This window comes from Zosterops lateralis, assembly GCF_965231275.1.
Source record: "Zosterops lateralis genome assembly, chromosome: 2".
NCBI classification, from domain to species: Eukaryota; Metazoa; Chordata; class Aves; order Passeriformes; family Zosteropidae; genus Zosterops; species Zosterops lateralis.
In genome coordinates, this window is record NC_139763.1 from 99,374,541 (window position 1) to 99,393,654 (window position 19,114).

Sequence of the window (19,114 nt, forward strand, 5' to 3'; positions counted from 1 at the left end):
TTTAAACAGATGAAATATGATTTCTGTGATTATTTTAACATGGTCAAATATTGGGATAGTTTGGGATAGTAGTAGGGATTTATTAGTAGACAAAGAAATCTATACATAATCAGGTCAAGGATGAGACCTGGAGTCCCACATTTAGAGAAGGATAAAGGGAAATTACTTTCCTCTGACATTTCCTGGCTTAGGACTCACTCACTTTACAGCATTGATATCTTTTAATTCCTAAAAATGTAATTTTATACTAGAAATAATAGAAGTAGACTCTGACTTATTTTATATTTGAGGTAATCACCAAGCTAGGAAAACAAGGGTATGATCCAGTCATTTCAGTTTTATCCAGAAGTTACGTTTGTCTGTTTTGAATTCATGGTACACCTCAGTAGAGTCACAGGAATACTCAAATGCATAAAGTTTCTTCTACCACCCATAGGAGAAATTGAGATTGACATTCAGCAGCTGTGCATGAAAACTGCCCTAAACCAGCAGTAATTGGTATATTTGGTAAGGTGTAACCAAAAATTTTAAACTGCATGACCTTAAGAATCACAAAGTCAACAAAGATTAGCTAATGCTTGGGTGAGTTTATGTAGACTGCAAACCAAGATTGTGGATCAAGCTGTTGACAAGCTAAAGAAAATGGCATAATGTTCACTGTTTACTTGGTAAAAAGTAAACTGTGAACATTATTCCATTTTTTTTCTAGAAAAGAGAATATATTAATATGGTACAGAAGCAGACATTTCAAGAAGAAAACTTCTTTGGTGCCTTTGTAGCGCCAGAAGCTCATCCTCTGTTCAGTCCAAGCACTGCATCTTCTGCCTTTCTGTTGAGTAGGTCTGTACAGAAATGTTTGACAGAATATTTAACTTCAACTATTATTCAATTAGTTTGACTTGTAGAAGAATAATTTGTGGCTCTGACTGAGTGTGTCATTTTTACCCTATGGTTTGCTGTGTGTAATTGTTTTATTCATGCTGTTTATTCATCTTTGGAGAGGCCTATCTCCTCCCCAGCTCATCATTTGGTCCAGCCTCAAGCTGTATTTTATCCCTTTAATCAATTTATAACTTAAAAAACCCCAAAACATTTGCACTATGTGATCATTTTTACTATTCTGCTCTGAATTCTCTCCAGTCAGTCAGTATCCTTGACTATCTAGGCATCTGAAATAAAAAATAATTTTCTGTAAGCAACCTCTGAAGAGCCATATAAAAAGCAATTTACACATCTATTTTCTGTAAATGTTGGTCTTCAGATACAGCCAAAACTTCACATTGACTATTAAAATGACAAACTCCTCTCTCTTCAGTGTATTTCTTCTGGACTGCATGCTGTTCTCTCTCTTTGTACAAGGGAGTATGAAAGCATAAAATAACTGCTCTTTTCCAGAAAGCCTTGCACAGCTCAGCTTGTGTCAAGCCAGTGAATATAATTAGAGATTCAGAGGCTGTAAAAAAACACTGAGGAGAGTGGAGGGAGGAGTAGCTGTAGGCATGCAGGAGAGCTGTGGAAAAGGGAAGTGTGAGCATCCCTGGAAACACCACAGTAAAAGGGTCAGCACAGGCCAGGTGCTGCAGCAGGCACTTTGTATCATTCCCTCTGCAAGGAGCCTTGCCTTCCCTGCTCTCTGACAGGTGGGAGAGAAAGTGCTGTTTTATTCCTCCTTACTTACAACTCCATCCAAAGTCATAAATTAGTTTCTTCACATAAGGAAGACAGTCCCTGCATGAGTGTCTGTTACACAGACAAATGTTTCCAAACCTTATCATAATTAAACACACCCAAGCACTCCGTAACTGCTTATGTAAAGCATGAAAGAAAGGAAAACAACAGAAAAATAACCACACTTGGTCATCAGGAAGGCATCAAAAATCTCGCTTGTGAAGTCAAAAATGTTGCTGAGCTTCCAAACACAATCCTGGGGTGAGTAATGTTATTTAGGTCCCTATTTCTGAATGTTGTGTGCAGTCCTTCTGGAAGCACATTTGGAGCAGGCTCTAAGGCTGCACTTGCTGGATCACTTGTTTTCTGAAGGCTTTGTACTGCCCCCAGTTGTCAAGAGCATGTGTAATTTTGTTTGTGAGCAATTTTATTAGTTCCAGTCTAATGGGACTTCATTATTTTCATTTCTTTTGATTCTGATCTACTAGATCTGGCCAGGAAGAAGCTAACTCTTCATAGCAGCCCTTTGATGCTAAGTTTTGTGTTTGTGGCTAAAGGAAGTGGTGTTGGTAAGACAATGATTGTGTGGCTATTGCTGAGCAGTGATTGCAAACACAAGGCATTTGCTTTTTTCCTCACTCTGCTGCTCCTCCACACTCCAGTGAGTAAGCTGGACCTGTGCAAGAAATTAGGAGGAGACCCAATGAGACATCTGACCTGAACTGAGCAAAAGGATGTTCCATGTGGTACAGTGTTATGCTCAGCAATAAAACCTGGTGTAGAGGAAGAAGGAGATGAAGGTTTTTTTTCTTTCATGTTGGCCATTACTTGGAAACTTCTCTTGTGGGAAATAGTGAGTCATTGCCTTTTCATCACTTAGTTCTAATAGGATTGTTTTCCCCCTTCTGTCACTTATTCAAGTGTCTTTAGGTTGATTCCTCAGTTTTCTTACATTTTCTCATCCTGTTCTCTCCACTGTCCTGGGGTGCATGTGGGTGCTTGGCTGCTGGCAGGGCTGAACCTACACCAGGTTATTTCTGCTATATAACCTGATTGTTTCTGAAGCCTTCTGATCACTGAAATATGTCTGGCTGCCGGCTCATTTATAAAAACAGGCCCCAAGTTCAGCCACTCTGTGGATAAAGGAATAAGCAATTACTAGGACAACAATCACAATGAAATGATCAATCCTTTTTCCATCACATGTGGGAATGCAGAAGTGAGAACAAAAGTAATTTTTTATCATTTAGGACTCAAGGTACAAAGCTCAGGAATCTGATCTAATAGAATTGTATTACCATTGGGGCAAAGGATGAGAATTTCCTTGAAAAGGAATGAGCAATTCTTGTCCCTTTCACTACTCACCACTGTCCTCAGTTTTCAGCATCTGCTGAAACTGTCTGGATTGACTTCTGCTCCAAACTCTTCACTCTCTCTGGTGTTTTGTAGAATAGCTCTGTAGCTCCCACTTGGGCTGGCAAAGAGCTGAGTGTCACCAATGTGCTGAACAAATGCCACAACTCACATCATGCCTCTCTTGCACACATATCAAACTGCTTCACAAAACATGGCAGGAATTATTAACCTTACCTTGAGAGACCAAAAACCCAAGGTGTAGGGTTATGTCGTTTGCCCAGGGTTGTGCACATGCTGTTGGCACATCGGTGAATAGGTTGTAAGTGCATCCTAAATTCTGGTCTGGCATCCTCCTGCTTGACAGTACTAACATCCAACTAATCATAGCCAGTTCCCCTGGGGCTCCTCCAGTATGTCGATATCAGGATCTCCCCCCTGGATGCTGATCCTCCTGAGGCATGCATGGCTGCTTGCTGTGTCCCTTTCGATCTGCCTTTGAAGGAAAGGAAGCAACCACTGCCTGTGACCCCATTCCTTCCTGCCAGCTTGCACAAATGGATGACTGCAGTTGGGTGCATTGGAGGTGGTATAAAAGCACATTCATCTGTAACAGAGACCACTGAAAGATGTGCTGTAATCATCACTGCAACCTAACCTCTGTCCTGCATGAGCCGATTAAATTGTTTTAAAATGTTTGAACACAGCACTCATTGTGATCAATGTCATTCTGTTGATCAGATCAGTGGGAATTAAGAATAAAACCCCATTTACTGAACAACAAATATTGGCTGTGTTTCCGAAACAGGCCAAGGGCTTATTGAAAAGAATATTGATTGAGCCAAGAAAACATTGAGCAGTTATAAAAGTTTAATCATATTCTCATTCAAGCCTGCCTTCAGTGCCAGGAATTAAAATTCTCCCATCTCCTGGGGATGGAAGATACATTTCCATAATGTTTTATAAGCTTCCAATGCTTAGCATCTGTATTGAATGGTGGAATTATTCATTGCAAATGATTTAGCTGAGATACACGGTGTTTTCTGCACCAAGTATACAAATTACGCACAAACAAGCTGTGATTTCATGAATGTTTCTCATTTGCAATTGTTCAACAAAGAGCTGGGCAAGCCAGTGTTAGCCTACGAGGTACTTTTGAAGTGGTCAGAATAAATATTTGGTCTTCATGGTTGAAACAGCATCTGCCTGGTCCCCCAAATCAGATGAAATTCCAATGATTCCTCAGCTAGAAAAGATTGGTTTCATTACAAGGATGTGTCTATGTCTTAATTAGAAAACTGCTCGTAAACATTTACAATTGGCTGAAAGAACTACTGTATGCAGGGAGTGAAAGGCTATGTTCAGAAAATGGTACAAGTGCTGTGGCAGTGCCTGGTTATTCTATGGGGTTAAAGAGCAGAAGAATTGTTTGCCAGGAGAAAACAGGAAATTGTTTTTCTGGGCTCTGGTTGTGAAGACTTACACTTTTCTAAGCTAAGCTCACTGCTGGGGAGAACAAAACCAAAACAGAGCTATGTCTGAGCTACCATGGTGCTTCACATCATCCAGCATCCCGGTGCCTATTGTGTAACTCTGAGCTGTGTGTTTGACAAGATGAATATTGCACTCCCTGGACCTTAACCCAATATGCTGAGTTAAAGATTCAGTTTGCTTTTTGGCACAATTAAGTCAGATAATTCAGAAAGAAAACAAAAGTATTGCTTTTCTGCCTTACTCTTATGATGCATGAGGTTAACATTTATTTGCTTAGACGTTCCTCTGGGATTAGAGGATGTCTAGTAAGGTCAACACAGATCTATACTATGAAGTGTGGGGTAAGATCATCTCAGCAAGGAGATGGGTGCTGGTAGGGAGCAAAGGAGCTGCTGGTGAAGGGTTGTACCTTTTGCTTATGTGTTTTAAAGGATTACATGGATTAGCAGCATGTGGAGAAACAACAACTGATCAGGAATCATTTTCATATATATAGTAGGATTATTTATAGAGGGGAAATTAGAGCTGGATTGATACAGCTCACTGTATCTGGTCCCCATATTACTATGAAGGTTGTAGTGATACTGAGTCTCAAAAAAAAAAAAAATCTCCTTTTAGAAAAATTTTGCTTATTTGGACTGCTCCATCTCTGTGCTCTTTTCAGTATCACAGAAACATGTGGAGATAGACCTGTAGCCAAACACTAATCTCACAAACTCCACAGAAGTTAACTAACACCATCTGTGGCAGTTTTTACAGCAAATTACTACGACACATGAAATACTTCTCAGTGATTAGTGGAGCCTTGTCATGGGAATAATGTCACGAGGCTCCTTGCACCATGGCTCTCATTTCCAGATGTCTCTGTTTTAGATATATAGGAAAGGATGCTTGATTATATCTCTTCGGTAAAAATGAAGATTCTTCTTCTTAGTGTGCCTTGAATGTTAATGCAAAGCAGAAATGAAAGAAATTAAACCAAGCAGCACAAGTAGCACATATGTAAGTAAAAAGTTTTCTCCATTGCAAAACTACTCCCCAGATGCCAAAAAGCCATTTTTATCTGTGCCTTCCTGCTTGTTCTCAGGGTCTGTTTCCCTCTCTCTTGATCTTGCAGTAGTACTTTGGACAAGTAGAAGGAAGCAGAAAGAATTTGGAGAGGGAAAACCCCACCTCAGCAACAAGCAGACTAAAACAGTGAGAACAGAAAAAAAGACACGAACAGTCAGTGAATCCAGAGGAGAGTCACCAAGATAATTAAAGGGATGGATCCCATCTTCTAGTGGAAAGGCTGAGAGAATTGTTCAGTGTAGAGAAGAGAAGCCTTTGAGATGATTTAATTGCAGTCCACTGCTGAAAGAAAGATGAAGAGAGACTTTCTACGAGGGCAGGCAGTGACAGGGCAAGGGGAAGTGTCTTCAAACTGAAAGAAGGCAGGTTTAGATGGGATTGTGAAGAAATTTTTTCCTTTGAGGGTGGTGAGACTCTGGAACATGTTGTCCAGAGAAGCTGTGAATGCCCCATCCCTGGAAGTTCGAGGCCAGGTTGGGTGGGGCTGGTGCAGCCTGGTCTCTTGGGAGGTGTCCCTGCCCATGGCAGAGGGGCTGTAACTAGATGGTCTTTGAGGTCCCTTCCAATCCAGGCCATTCTGTGATTGTGTGATTATATGATTTGTTGGATTGTTACCCCTAACTTTTATATCTGCAGGACAGTAATTTCTTACATCTCCATCTTCTTTTTGTCTGTTTTAAGACCACTGATTAGCACTTCCCTTTAGTCCTGGCAATTGCTTCTTGCCTATTGTGCACATTTGGCTTCTCTCCAAAGGTGTGGCATCATTTGGCACTTTTCTAGAGAGGAGGCTGGGGAGGTGACAGCAGAACACATCCTGAATCTCAGTGGGCACAAATGTGCTTTCTACAACAATCAAAACCACCAGAAAATAGCAAATTAAGATTTATAATTGTGTTCTCCAGGGGCATTTACTAACCCTGGCAGACAGAACGCATATTTCTGGGAGCTTCCTTTTTGGGGAGCAAGACTATGCATTTATTTTGCTTTTTAAAATATATAATTAATCTTCTCAAGACACTGGGTCTCATATACTGACCTACCATCACAAGAACTTCCTCTTTCTACTGACAATCTAAGAAAAAGCAGTTCCTAACTTACTTGTGAATCTCAACATCTTAGATAATGAAAAAAATTGACTGATCTTTAAAAAGCTTGGATTTTTTTGGTATATTTTTTGTGTATTTTTTCATTATTTAGAAAATGACTAAATTATTATATTCTCTAGAAGCTGATTGCTGACTGACATGGCCATTAGAGGCTGAGCTGGTGAACAGGATATGAAAGAGAAGACTGTCTGAATTAGAAAATAAATGAGGACAAGGGAAAGAAGATCCTCTTTTGATATGAGCACCCTTAGTATAATAAGAACAATAAAAACATGTTTAATTGCAAATAATGAATTCTTTCTTCTGTTAGGAGCTTTTTAAAAGTGAGCTATATTTTAAATCTGAGGGGATTTGAAATCCTCCAGGACAGAAGCAGTTTGTCAAATATTTGTAATTTAAATAAAAAAGAGAAGAAAAAGTGTGAATTCTTCCAATATTGTCCAGAACCATTAACGCTAAGTGCTGGAGGTATGCTGTAAGTGTAAAAAAAAAAAAAAAGGAAAAACACCCACATAATTTTTACTGCTTTGGGAACAAAGATGGAAGAGGCGTGTGAATGTATGGTAAGAATGTCCCTGAAGCCTGATGGGAGTTTAGTCTCTTTTGTTACCCTCAAAACTGTGTCAACCCTTTCCATGAATATTTAATTGGTTTCTAACAGGAAAATTATCATGATTCTAATACATCACCTGTTTTTTAAAAATGTTTTCAAAATACTTCTTTAATTCCTTCCCTACATACTTCAGCAGTAGTGCACAGAAATACAAAAAAGGTTAACAGAAATGCTACATAAAAGGTTAATGAGTGCTACACAAAAGGTTAATAAGAGTCTGAACAAATCAAGAATTTGATATATTCTTTAAGAGTTAGTGAAAAAAATCTGTTCTGGTTTTCAATCAATAGGATCATTGACTTATATAGGACCACAAATGGACTGCAAGTTCATATTCATTTATCATTCTGAGTGTACTTTGAGTTTTCCAGGAAAGGTGAAATTTAAAACATCTGTAATTGCTATGTATATGCAAGTAACTAGATAGCTCATGGGATAGGAGAATAAAATACAATTTCCTCTTTATTTCAGTTGCTCACAGCTGCCAATTGCCATTCAGAGGGCACTTGTGAGGAAGATTTACCATGTTTCCTAAATAAAAAGCAGTTTTCCTGTAAAATTCTCCATACCAACACATTGGTTGTTACCTTACTGACTTTCACAGCTAATGAAAATAATCTAGAGAGGAACATTTAAGAGTACTTTTGTTTTATTTAGCTATTGAACATTCTGGGTGAATAAATGGAAGACATCTTGAGTGGTTAGTTCCCTTGGTATTGGAGAAATCAGGTGCAGAAGTGCAGTGCAAATCAGTGCAGAAGAAACTGCTGGGGCCAGATTATCACTACTTCAGATTATTGATTTTGTAACATTGCTAATATGATCTTTTTTGAATTCTAGAATGTTTCAGAAGACTATTTTAGTTTGTACCTTTGCACAGGAGATGATAAAGAGATGACAGGCAAATGTGTCTGACCTCTTTTGAGCTTCATCTTCAGTGCATTGTTGGAAAAGTTTTTTGGTTCTATTAGGGCAGCAAGGAAAGCCAAATTTCAGACAGACCCATAGATTATGTACCATATACTTTCTGGTTTTGTTGTGTACTCATTATCAAGTATTGTCTGAAGTACAGAACATGAACATGGCCCTCCATAGCCTCAGTCTCTTCTTCCTCTTTTCCATACTTTGACACTTAGACTTATCTTTAGAATATGTCCCTTAGGGACAGGAATTGTCACATCAGGCCTTTGATGAGGCCTGATCCTTTCTTTTTAAGGTTTCTTCCCCTACTTCGTCTCCTTTATGGTTTTTGGGTGTGCTGTGACTCCATCCAGTCCTCCCTCCCAGCATCTCCAATACTCTGCACAGGACAGGAGTTTCTGTAAACAGTGCAGCTTGAAATGAGATAAAAAGTTCAGGCCTTAATTTCAAACTGGAGCCAGATGGTTCAGCAACTCAAAAGTTATTGTTTCAATAGTGTTGTTTTTAAGCATGGTAAAAACTGCCTAGCAAGGTGTCTTGAATTTTCTTACAGGCTGTGGACTCCCTATCCTTGGACCAGGCTGGATGAGGCTCTGAGTAAACTGGTCTAGTAGAAGGTTCCTTGCCCATGGCAGGGGATTTGGAACCAGGTGATCTTTAATGTCCCTTTAAACACAAACACTTCTATGATCCTGCTGCAGAGGAGGTGGAAATAAAAATTAAGTAGTGATACTGCAATTCCTTTAGAATAACTAAGTTACCTTTGATGGCTGACTCTTCTGTCCCATGGCTGCTGGAAGGCAAAAATCAGTGCTGGCCTAAGCAGAAGACATAATTTTTCAGGTTGATCCGTATAGTCCAATGATGATCCATGTAGCTGAAGTCCAACTCCTGCAGCACCATCCCCCAGAGTCTTACCCTGTGCCTGAGAGCATTGTCCAAACACTTCTTGAGTTCTGTCAGCCTTAGGGCTGTGACCACTGAACTGGGGAGTCTATTCCAGTGACCAAACCCTCTGGGTGAAGAACCTTTTCTCTCTCCTGCAATACTTCTAAGCCAAAGCACCCTGTGGGCTCAGGCAGCCCTCAAGATCATCATGTCAGCAATGCCCTGAACTACTGAAGTGTTTGCTGAGGTGTGTACATAACATGCACTAACACTGTGCTTTTGTTTTTCCTTTTCTGCTGTCCACTCAACTAGCAATAACCATCTGATGGTCAGGTCAGCTTACAGTAACCTTTGTGACTACAAATCACCCCCAGAATGATGAGTTTCAGCTTCATGTTGTTTCAGAACAAGATTTTGGGAGGAGGAGTTACACTTGACAGGTTTTCCTTGTGTCACCTGATTTTACTGATAGACTTGATGAGCAGCTTGCAAGTTTAGATAGAAGTTATGGCCATAATGCGTTTATCTCAAGCAGCTGTTTATCAAATTGTGTTTAAGTAGTCAAAGGAAATGTATGTTAATCAACTTGCAAAAAAATTTAGGTAGAATCTTATGTATAGTCACAAACATGTGGAATTACTGTAGATAAATAATTTTTAAATTATTAAATTAAATTTTAAAATTATGTGCCACAGTGTTTACATTAAAATACACAGATACTTGCATCTTAATTATATAGGTTTCTGCTAAATTATTTTAAATTAGTGTAGGAAATGACCATTTCAGCTACACCTTCCTAACTTAGTCTAACAAAATATGGCCAAGAATTTCCTTTCATACATTTTTTTATAATGCAACACAGAACTCTCCCAGAATTGGTAATTCACTTCATATAATTACAGTGATGCAGAAAAATTAGGCAAATTTAAATGGAAATACTCTTTTTAAAATCCACTTATTAAAAAAAACAAACTTGGTGTACATAGATAGTGGTTATTTTTCCAAGTCTATCACTTCATTAGTTTAAAACCAAAAATCCCAAATACAGCTGTTTCCATACACCCAAGCTGCTTAGATTGCACCATTTTTGTTTGACTAAGAACAGAGAATTTCTGAAGTCTGGGTGTGAGAAAATTGACAGTGACATATTTATGTGTCAAAGATGAGTAAATACAAGAACTTAAAATTCAAAGCCCCAGGAATCTCATACATAACTTTATTTTATTTTTATTTTTTAAATTAAGCATATAAAAGATTCAAATGTCAGAACTATAATGTCAGCGCTGTTTATAATGTCAAGTGATGCATGTTGCATATTCTTTTTTATATTTCATTGATCAGCCAGAACCTGGGATAATAATTGTAGATGATGGAGTACATTTCATGTGCAAATGGACATGGATTTGAAGTGAATTTGGAAGAAAAACTCTTTCATATTGAAGTCTTAATAACTGTTTTGTTCAACCTGTAGCAATCCTTGCACAAATTATTTTGCTTAATTCTGCTATTTCTTACAGTAATTAGTATTAATGTGATGCCTGCAGGGCATTGTCAGGCATGGAGATCCTAATCTTAGGATATAATATAGCAATTTGATAAAACTTGTTACAGACTTGAAAGAGAATCAATCCTGATAGAACCAGAAAGAACTATAGTTTTCCTTTTGCACACATTTGAAGCCATTCCGTTTCAGCTCATAGAATTAGTCTTGTTATTTACAAAGTAAGGTTGTGCTTTGAGCCTGCTTTCCTATAAAAATGAAGAATATGTGATCATGTCATCTGCAAATGCCTTCCCTGCAGTCCTGGCTACCACCTTCAGAGACAATTGCAAGCCAGTTTGACAGGAGGCAGAAATCTCAGAAAGACTCAGTCGCTAAAAGCTTTAACCCAGGTATTTGGGTAGGGCAAAGATACCTAAGTTAGTCAGGGAAAGGCTGTCTGTTTTGCAGAAGTACAAGTTACTCTGTACCTCTTACCTTTTGTTCTATGTAGCCATGGCAAAGAGCCCAGTAAACACATTTTTTTGCAAAGGAGGACATAGAAATCAAAGGACAGAAATCTCTGGGAGTGCTTACAAAATTATTTTGATTTTGCTATTCTTTGAACTTCTAATTTTGCTTTACAAAGACAACAAAAATTAATTCCAACACTTTTATAAAAGGTTAATTTGAAAGAACAGTGGCTGAGCCCTGGAAAAAAAATCAAAATATCACATTATTTTAATAAACAAATGTAATACAATCAAGAGTAGTAGAGAGCTTGTTAAGGAGGATACACATCTTGGGAATATTAAGCTAACTGAAGTGTTTCCCAAAGAACTTAATCCAATTTTGATTACTGATTAGAGCAAATGTTAGGTTAATGCGAAGCAGACTTTGTTCTTAATTCATCTGGATAGAACACAGTCCTACCTAAAAGTTTGAGCCCACCCTTTAGATAGTAGCTTAAAGAACACATTATGAAAAGAAAAAAAAAAAAAATTAACGTTGTGTCTTCTAGAAAAATTGCAGTTTGTGTTATTTTCATTATTTTATCGATTAGTCTGAGCAGAAGAAAACATGCTGTTTTCAGTTTGGATAGTGGTAATTTTCTTCATAGTAGCTGGTATGAGAATGTGTTTGGATTTGTAACCAAAACAATATTGATAACTCAAAGATGTTTTCATTACTGCTGAGAAGCACTTGCACAGTGACAAGTCCTTTTCTGCCTCTCACCCCACCCCACCACTTAGTGGGCTGGGGGTGCACAAGGAATGAAGGGACAGAGCCAGGACAGCTGATCCCAAGTGACCACAGGGATATCCCACACCATGTGGAGTCATGCTCTGCATATAAAGCTGGGTAAGAAGAAGGAAGGGAGGGGACGTTCAAAGCGATGGCATTTATCTTCTCAAGTCACTCTTATGCTTGATGGATCCATGCTTTCTATGGAGATGGCTGAACATCTGCCTGCCTGTGGGAAATGGTGAATTAATTCCTTACTTTGCTTGCGCACATTTTCTTTCCATATTAAACTGTCTTTATTTCAGCCCACAAGTTATCTCACTTTTGCTCTTCCAATTCTCTCACCCCATCCCACTAGAGTGGAGTGAGTGAGCAGTTAGCCAGGGTTTGTCCACAACATGTTTGTAGAGATCAAATAAGTTACTTTTACTGCATCACATACCTTTTCTATTATATGCAGACAAAAGTTGTTGGGTTTTGGTTTTTTTTGGTTTTTTTTGTCTGTGGCTGCCACAGTCATTAGCAAGGGAAAGAATAAAGAAAATAAAAGGAGGTACATGAAGAGTGAAAATTGTTACTCCTGGAGAAGGCTGCTCAGTATTGCCCGGGCAGGCTTTGACAACATCAAGCTCTCCAAATATATCAAATATTATCTTCCTTGAAATGATGACACAGAGACAACCTCCACGACTGGATCCTTCAGACACTGTTTCTCCTGCCGTTCTGTATGACTTTGAGTACGTTGGAAAGGTCAAAACTTTTCGTAATCAATTCCATTAGGTCCTCATCTTTTTCCACACCATTGATAAACTCTTCTAAAGTCAGTTCCCCTAAAAGAAAGTCAGATACTCTTTAGAAACTGAGAAACCCAGCAATGTCTCTAGCAAACAAAAGACCATTCACGCTAGATGGAATTCCCTATGAAAGCTGCTGATAGGCAAATGCAGGTAGAGTATTTGCTAATGTTTTCTCACTTTGCCTCAGTCAGATCCTAAAACTCAGACTCACTTGTTTTTCTGTTCAAACATGTCAAACACAGCTTTCATCGAAGTCTGAGAGAATTATAAGTGTTCATAAATGTGTGTAAAGGGCTCTAATCAAGCCAGTATCAGGGCTGAATTTAGATCAGGCCACTTCTCACTGAGCTAACGGGAATTTATCTTAGAGCTGGTTTTAAAAGAGATTAGGGTGTGATTTGCTAAGGATTAGTGGGCATAGTCCCTGTGTTGACTACTAGGATTATTTAGAGCCATGATCAGCTGCAGAAAAAAAAAATCAGCTAAATGGTTTGATAGATAAATTATTTGAAGGAACTGAAATGGGCCATTTAGAGTGTGATTTTTTGGGCTCTTGTCAAAATCAGCTAATAATTTGGAAGTTTCAAGACAACAATAAAATTTCTTTTATTGAAGAATAATAGAATAGGAATAGGAATATTGTTTAATGTTGTTCATCATTTCCCGCTCTTTTCCTTGTCAGCAAAGATCAGTTCTAGGCATGTGTCTGTTTGCATAGTACACAGAAATGCACACAGTTCTCTGTCTAGGGGTTATTTCAGTGATACTGCTTTACTTTGAGAGGAGAAATAAATCTTGGTTGAATAAGAAGAGCCAGATTTTTTCCTCTGAGAATGGTTTAAAGTTTGTTGTTAAATTCACAACAATGACTGTTTTCTCAGTAAAATAAGAAATTACAAGAACCAGGCAAAGAGGAAAATAGCTGGATGAGTTAAAGCCCCAGAGTGCAGGGGAGCAGCAATTCAAGTTGTGTTTGTCTGGTGAATGCTGAGCATGCTGACTTTGGGCTGTTTTCAGGTTTAAGTACTCCCTGTAGGGGGTTTTTTTGTGTCTTGGTTTTTGTCCATGGCAGCCTTGGAAACTTCATCTGACACGAAAAAGGAAAATGATCAGCATTTGAAAAACGTGAAAATCACTTTCTAGCCATAGTCAGTTAAGTTTGCTTTCTATTTAGTCAAATCACATATGTCCTTTCTGCACTGGTGACAGGCTCATATAAAGAGGACAGTCATCATTTAACAGAAGTCTTTGTTCTTAGGCTTCAATGAAAGAAGACCCTCCTAAGACCCTCTCCAGGAGCCGGCATGCAGAGCCCTGAGGAAGTTTGTACTTCTGTTTTCGCTAACAGCCTATATAATCTTTCCACTAGCAGAATTAGAACAAGCCATCTCTGTACACTTGCATGCATCATCCTTCTTCATCACTCATCCACTCCCTCTGAACTCCTCCTATCCCAGGCTCTCCTCTTAGTTCCCCCCTCCTTCCCTCCTTCCTGTATTGCCTTTGACTCAGGTTTTTGTGTGGATGGGGTTCCTGGACTCATCATGTGGACATGCTGCACCATTTTCCTGCTTATTCAGATCTTGGATTCTCTCCTCTTGATTCCAGGCTGTACATTTTGAGGTACCAATAGCAGGCATACAAACCAGACTGCAGTTGCCAGAGGAGGTTACACTGGCAGGCCCAGACTGCTGTGATGGGCCTCAGATCTCTGTGAGACATTGAAAACAAATTGCAAAAAATTGCAAGAGGAGATTTGTTTTAAGAATTGTTCTTTACAACCCATGGGATTATTTCTCGTATATTAATGTAAGGAAGGACTTTGCAATTAATTGACTGTTTGCACTTTTCTTTAATAAGCTACAGGGAGGCAGCATAGTTGAAGCTAAACTTGGTAAAACTTGGCCCATTCCTCAGGTCAAGCTAGTTCTGTTGCTTTCCAGCAATTTAAAAAACTAAGAAACTATTTAAAACAGCTTGAAACTATAGAAAACAGTTTGAAACGGAACCACTATGAAGATAATCCTGAATATATCATGTTCTGGACTTTCCTTGCTAAAATGTATGACATGAGTGATGGTCTAGCTCAGATACAATTATTACTTGCCGGTATGGTCAAAGGAGTGAATAATCATAGAATTTGAGTTAGATTTTGACTGGGTTATTTGAACTCCTTTCATAATCTGTCTTTACCCAGAATGGGCCAAGGAAGTGGGTCAAAAAAACCCTCCACTAATGCATCCTCCAAATGCACAACAAAACCACTGTTTATACTCTGGTTATATATTGCAAACAACTTTTAAAAAGAGTAACCTCGATACACTAAATAAGACCGTAAAAATGCCCTTCCCTCTGCCAAACTGCCCAAAATTCCTGTCTGTGACCTGACTTTACTCTTTTTTTCTTTCCTAGTCTTCCTAATTTATCAATGCAGCAATTGCTCTAAAACATACTTGCTAGTGGAAGGAATATCTTCATGATTAGAAGTATGAGGAGGGACATTCATCCGCAACAAATTTTCAATTAGAAACAACTCCAAAGCCATGAAATAAAATTATAGTTTCCAAATGCAAGACCAATTGGCTTAATCTAGTATCTTGAGGAAAAAACAGGGGCATGTATCTTAGCATATGTTGACAGTCAGCCTTCAAGGAACATCCAATATGCTCACCAGTCTTTAGAATATGCTAGAGCATGTTCAATCATGAATCCTATTTGGGGTTTTTTTTTAAGGAATTAAAATAGATTGTACCAACACAAATATATTACTCCTCCCCACCAATCTCATTTTGCTGTGCAACCTGAGAACTGAAATTTTGGATGAACGGTGTAGGACCTCTGTTTTAGCCCTTACTGCATGTAATTCATTTGTCTGTTGACTTAGACTTCACTGTAGAGCTGAAGTAAAATAAGGGCAGATTCAGACTTTCAGTTATCTAAACCAGTCATCCTTCAGTTGAATGTTCAAATCCTTTCTTCCAGAGGAGCCCCTGCCAATGCCAACAAAACCTAGATTCTTACCGTCATTGTTGATGTCTATCTTCTGAAATATCATGTTTGTGAACTCCTCAGCAGTCATGTTGGTGTAGCCATTAATAGCCTGGATAGCCTGAGGGCAGAAACAGAGGAAGTTCTTTCAGAGTTTTTCCAATCAAGTTGTGAAAATAATACACTGGCAGAAGCAGTACTTGAAATGTAACTCTTTAGTCCACAAACCCATTCAAAAATCTCTAAATAAATAGCTATTTCAAGGAAAACTTCAGTAATGAGGACTGGAAATTTAATTAACATAACATGGCCTGGAGATTACAGACTAATTTGCATATCTCTGAAGAACCTTGTGGCACCTCTGCTCTGTAATTCACTTTAGATTCCACATCAGCATTTTTATCAGGCCCTAGAGACTTCCCTGCCTTCAGAGAGAGCCCTTTGGTCTGTGTGATTTAAATGCAGTATTGTTTTTTGATTTAAATGCAGTATTGTTTTTCCCAGCTGAAAGCACATGCGGAGAAAGCATAAGTAATTTTTCTATTAAGACATGTTTAATTTAGTACCCACAAATAAAGTCAGCAGTCCTGGAAGTTGCCAGAGTTTACTTGTCCTCCAGAGAAGTTAAGAAAACCAGAAGGATCCTCTCTAGATTTAGTTTTTTTTTTTTTTTTTTTTTTTTATTTTTATTTTTTTTTTTTATTTTTTTTTTTTTTTTTTTGGGGCAAAAGGACTCCAGATTTGGAGTTTTGGAGTAAAGGTATAAATGTATGTTTTTGCAAAATTTTGTCCCATTGACTGGGAAAATATGTGCATATATAAACATGCATATACATTATATAATGGACACACTATGGAATTTGTTTCTCTGCACTTGAATTATCTTCTTTCTTTTGGTGTCTCTTACCTTACCTATTATATTAGACCTCATATTTTAAAACAAGAAGTTAACCTATTCAGCACTGATATGCAATTCTTGATCAAATATAATCATAAAAATGCTCCTCCAAATGCCCCAAATTCTTGCCTGTTTCAAAAAGGAGCAATAATTTTATAAAAATAGTTAGATAAACTTGCTTCTATTACTAATTCGTACTTTAGGTACTTTTGGTGTTTTATATGTCTGACCCTCCTGCAGTTTCCAGTAGAAAGTTCCCTTCCACAGTTAAATTTATTGTAGTGCCAAGAGTAAACCAATGGTTCCTGAAGCATTTGAGTCACTGACCACCACAAAAGCCCCTTAAATAGTAAAATACTGGGCATTGAAATGGTGGATGGTTATCTGGATGGAGTTTTGGTGGTTGGTAGTGATATGCTGGTCCATAGCTTGCAGAGCTGTAGAGACAGATTTCATTTTAATAGCACTTCTATGTTTCTAAATTCATGTCTCAGATATGAAACATATTTTTTGGACAAGCCCCTGTTTACTGATGCTTATGCTGGGCACCCCTTAATGGCTACAAGCCTGTTTGTTCTTTTTTTTTCTTTTAGGGCCCACCATTTTTAACCTAGTCTAGGTCAATGACTTAGGCAGGTTTAAATTAAAGTCATTATACTTCAAAACAGGTGAAAACACACAGAGGTCTGAACTGATTTTAAAACCAGGTAAATGAAAAGAAGAAATAGTCTTTACATTGAAAGGATTTTAATTTTAATTCTCATTTTGGATAAAGCCTCAGACAAAACACTATTGACTCATTGGCTCTGGGTGAAAATTAATGGAGAATATTTGTGGAAGAAATATTTCATTAGTCTCAAAGGAGAAACCTGGAAAATTCAGCCTCTCCTACCTTTAGAAAGCTGCTCTTTAGGTGATCAGCTTTATTTGTTTGACCCAGTAGCTTCACCTGGCTGCAGTTCCTTCCAGTTTTGGCAGCAGCTATTTAAAGTCTCTAAGGGTGACTGGCTTGGCACCAGCAATAATGCAGACTCCAGTAAAAGTACATTCCTTGTTTGTTATGACATTAAAACTCTATTGAGGTTTGATGGAACCTGCAGCAAAACTTTGATCTGTAGTGGCTCCAATACATTTAGGGAGCAGTATTGAGTCATATATATTTGTAAGAAGCTGTAACATAATTTTTGGATGAAAGCAGCTAATGAAGAGCACAATGTTATTTCATTAGAACGATTTGAAAATTATGAAGATAATTTTAAAGAAAGAATTGCACTTCTTTGGTTTTATGGGTTTGATGTGGACCCATTTTCAGCAAAATTTTAGAAATGTTTTTATCCAAATATCACTGCGTGATTTATTAGTAAAATTATATTTCCATGATTTAGTTTTAAAACAGGGGTAAGTGGCATTTGTAGTAACCAAATCTAAGAGCCTTTCAAGAAATTAAAATATTGTGATATATTGATGACATCTGTATTTTTCTTGCTGCAAGATCAGTTTGAGAAGCCAGTTTTCCACAATAGACTGGCACATATACTTGCAACCATCTGTTTTATCCATTATGCTGCTACCATTCTACCCTGCCTTATAGTATAGTTTATCACAGTAATGTCTCTACTATTTCTACAGTGTTTCACTTTCAGTGAAGTATTTTATCTGTAGAACTATGGTTTAAAGTAAAATACTACTTAGATATGTTCAATAAGGAAGAAAGTAATGTCAGGAGTGTCACTACTAGCCACTGTTAATTTTGGTTTTACAACCATAAAGCATTAGATAAAGTACTGACAGTCCATTTACAGCCCATGATGAACCACTGTTTCAGGGGCAAGGCACTATATCAAATGCTCTTGCTGTTGGTTGTAACTTGCTTACCCTGAATATGCTTAATAGTTCTTTCTTGTCAATGCATCCATTTCCATCAGCATCGTATAGCTTGAAATACCATTTCAATTTTTGGTCAATTTTCCCTCGTATAACCAAATTTATTGCAGCTATGAACTCCAAGAAGTCTATAAATCCGTCCTAAGAGAGAGAGAGGGAGAGAAAAAAACACACCTATTTAACAACATTGGTTTTCTGTTCTTTCTGGCACTTGCACAGAAACAGGTTCATAAAATTCCCTAAAATACACATTGATTTATGAAGCACTTTAACATAGAAATCTTCTGTGGTATTAAAAAAGGATAGGAGGGTGTGCTCAGCTGGAAGAGCTATAGGAAGAGGTGTTAGGAAGGATAGTTTTTTCTCCCCTGAAATCTGGGGGTTGCGGTGGTGAGGGGGAAATCTGTTCTAAGCAATTGTTATTGGCAGTTTTTAAGAGGAAAAAGATACATTTTTGTGGCAGACTGCCATGTGAAAAAGAGGAGTTTGGGGTATCTGGTTTGGAACTAATGAGATATCTACAGTGGAGTTGTTTACATCTATACTGCAAAACTATGTATGATTTCCAGTGCCACAGAGCTGTTCCAGGTGTTATTAATCTGAGAGATCATGTAATAAGTGTTTTAAAATTGTAACCAATACTTTGGCGTGAACCCTAAGTACTGTGGTTTATCCAAATAAAAATCAAGTGTCTCTGATGAACAT

At 38.0% G+C, this 19,114-nt stretch overlaps 1 protein-coding gene across 1 annotated transcript in view; it reads right to left on the bottom strand.

Moving 5' to 3' along the window:
* Positions 1–12,510: 12,510 nt before the first annotated feature.
* GUCA1C (guanylate cyclase activator 1C) overlaps positions 12,511–19,114 on the bottom strand; it is a gene marked incomplete at its 5' end in the record, with an annotated part of 34,238 nt that continues 27,634 nt past the window's right edge. Inside the window, 3 exons of the mRNA XM_083881705.1 lie at positions 12,511–12,672; positions 15,661–15,748; positions 18,401–18,550. Coding sequence (XP_083737831.1) covers positions 12,542–12,672; positions 15,661–15,748; positions 18,401–18,550 — 369 coding nt within the window. The 3' untranslated portion in view covers positions 12,511–12,541. The remainder of the gene's footprint in view (positions 12,673–15,660; positions 15,749–18,400; positions 18,551–19,114) is intronic.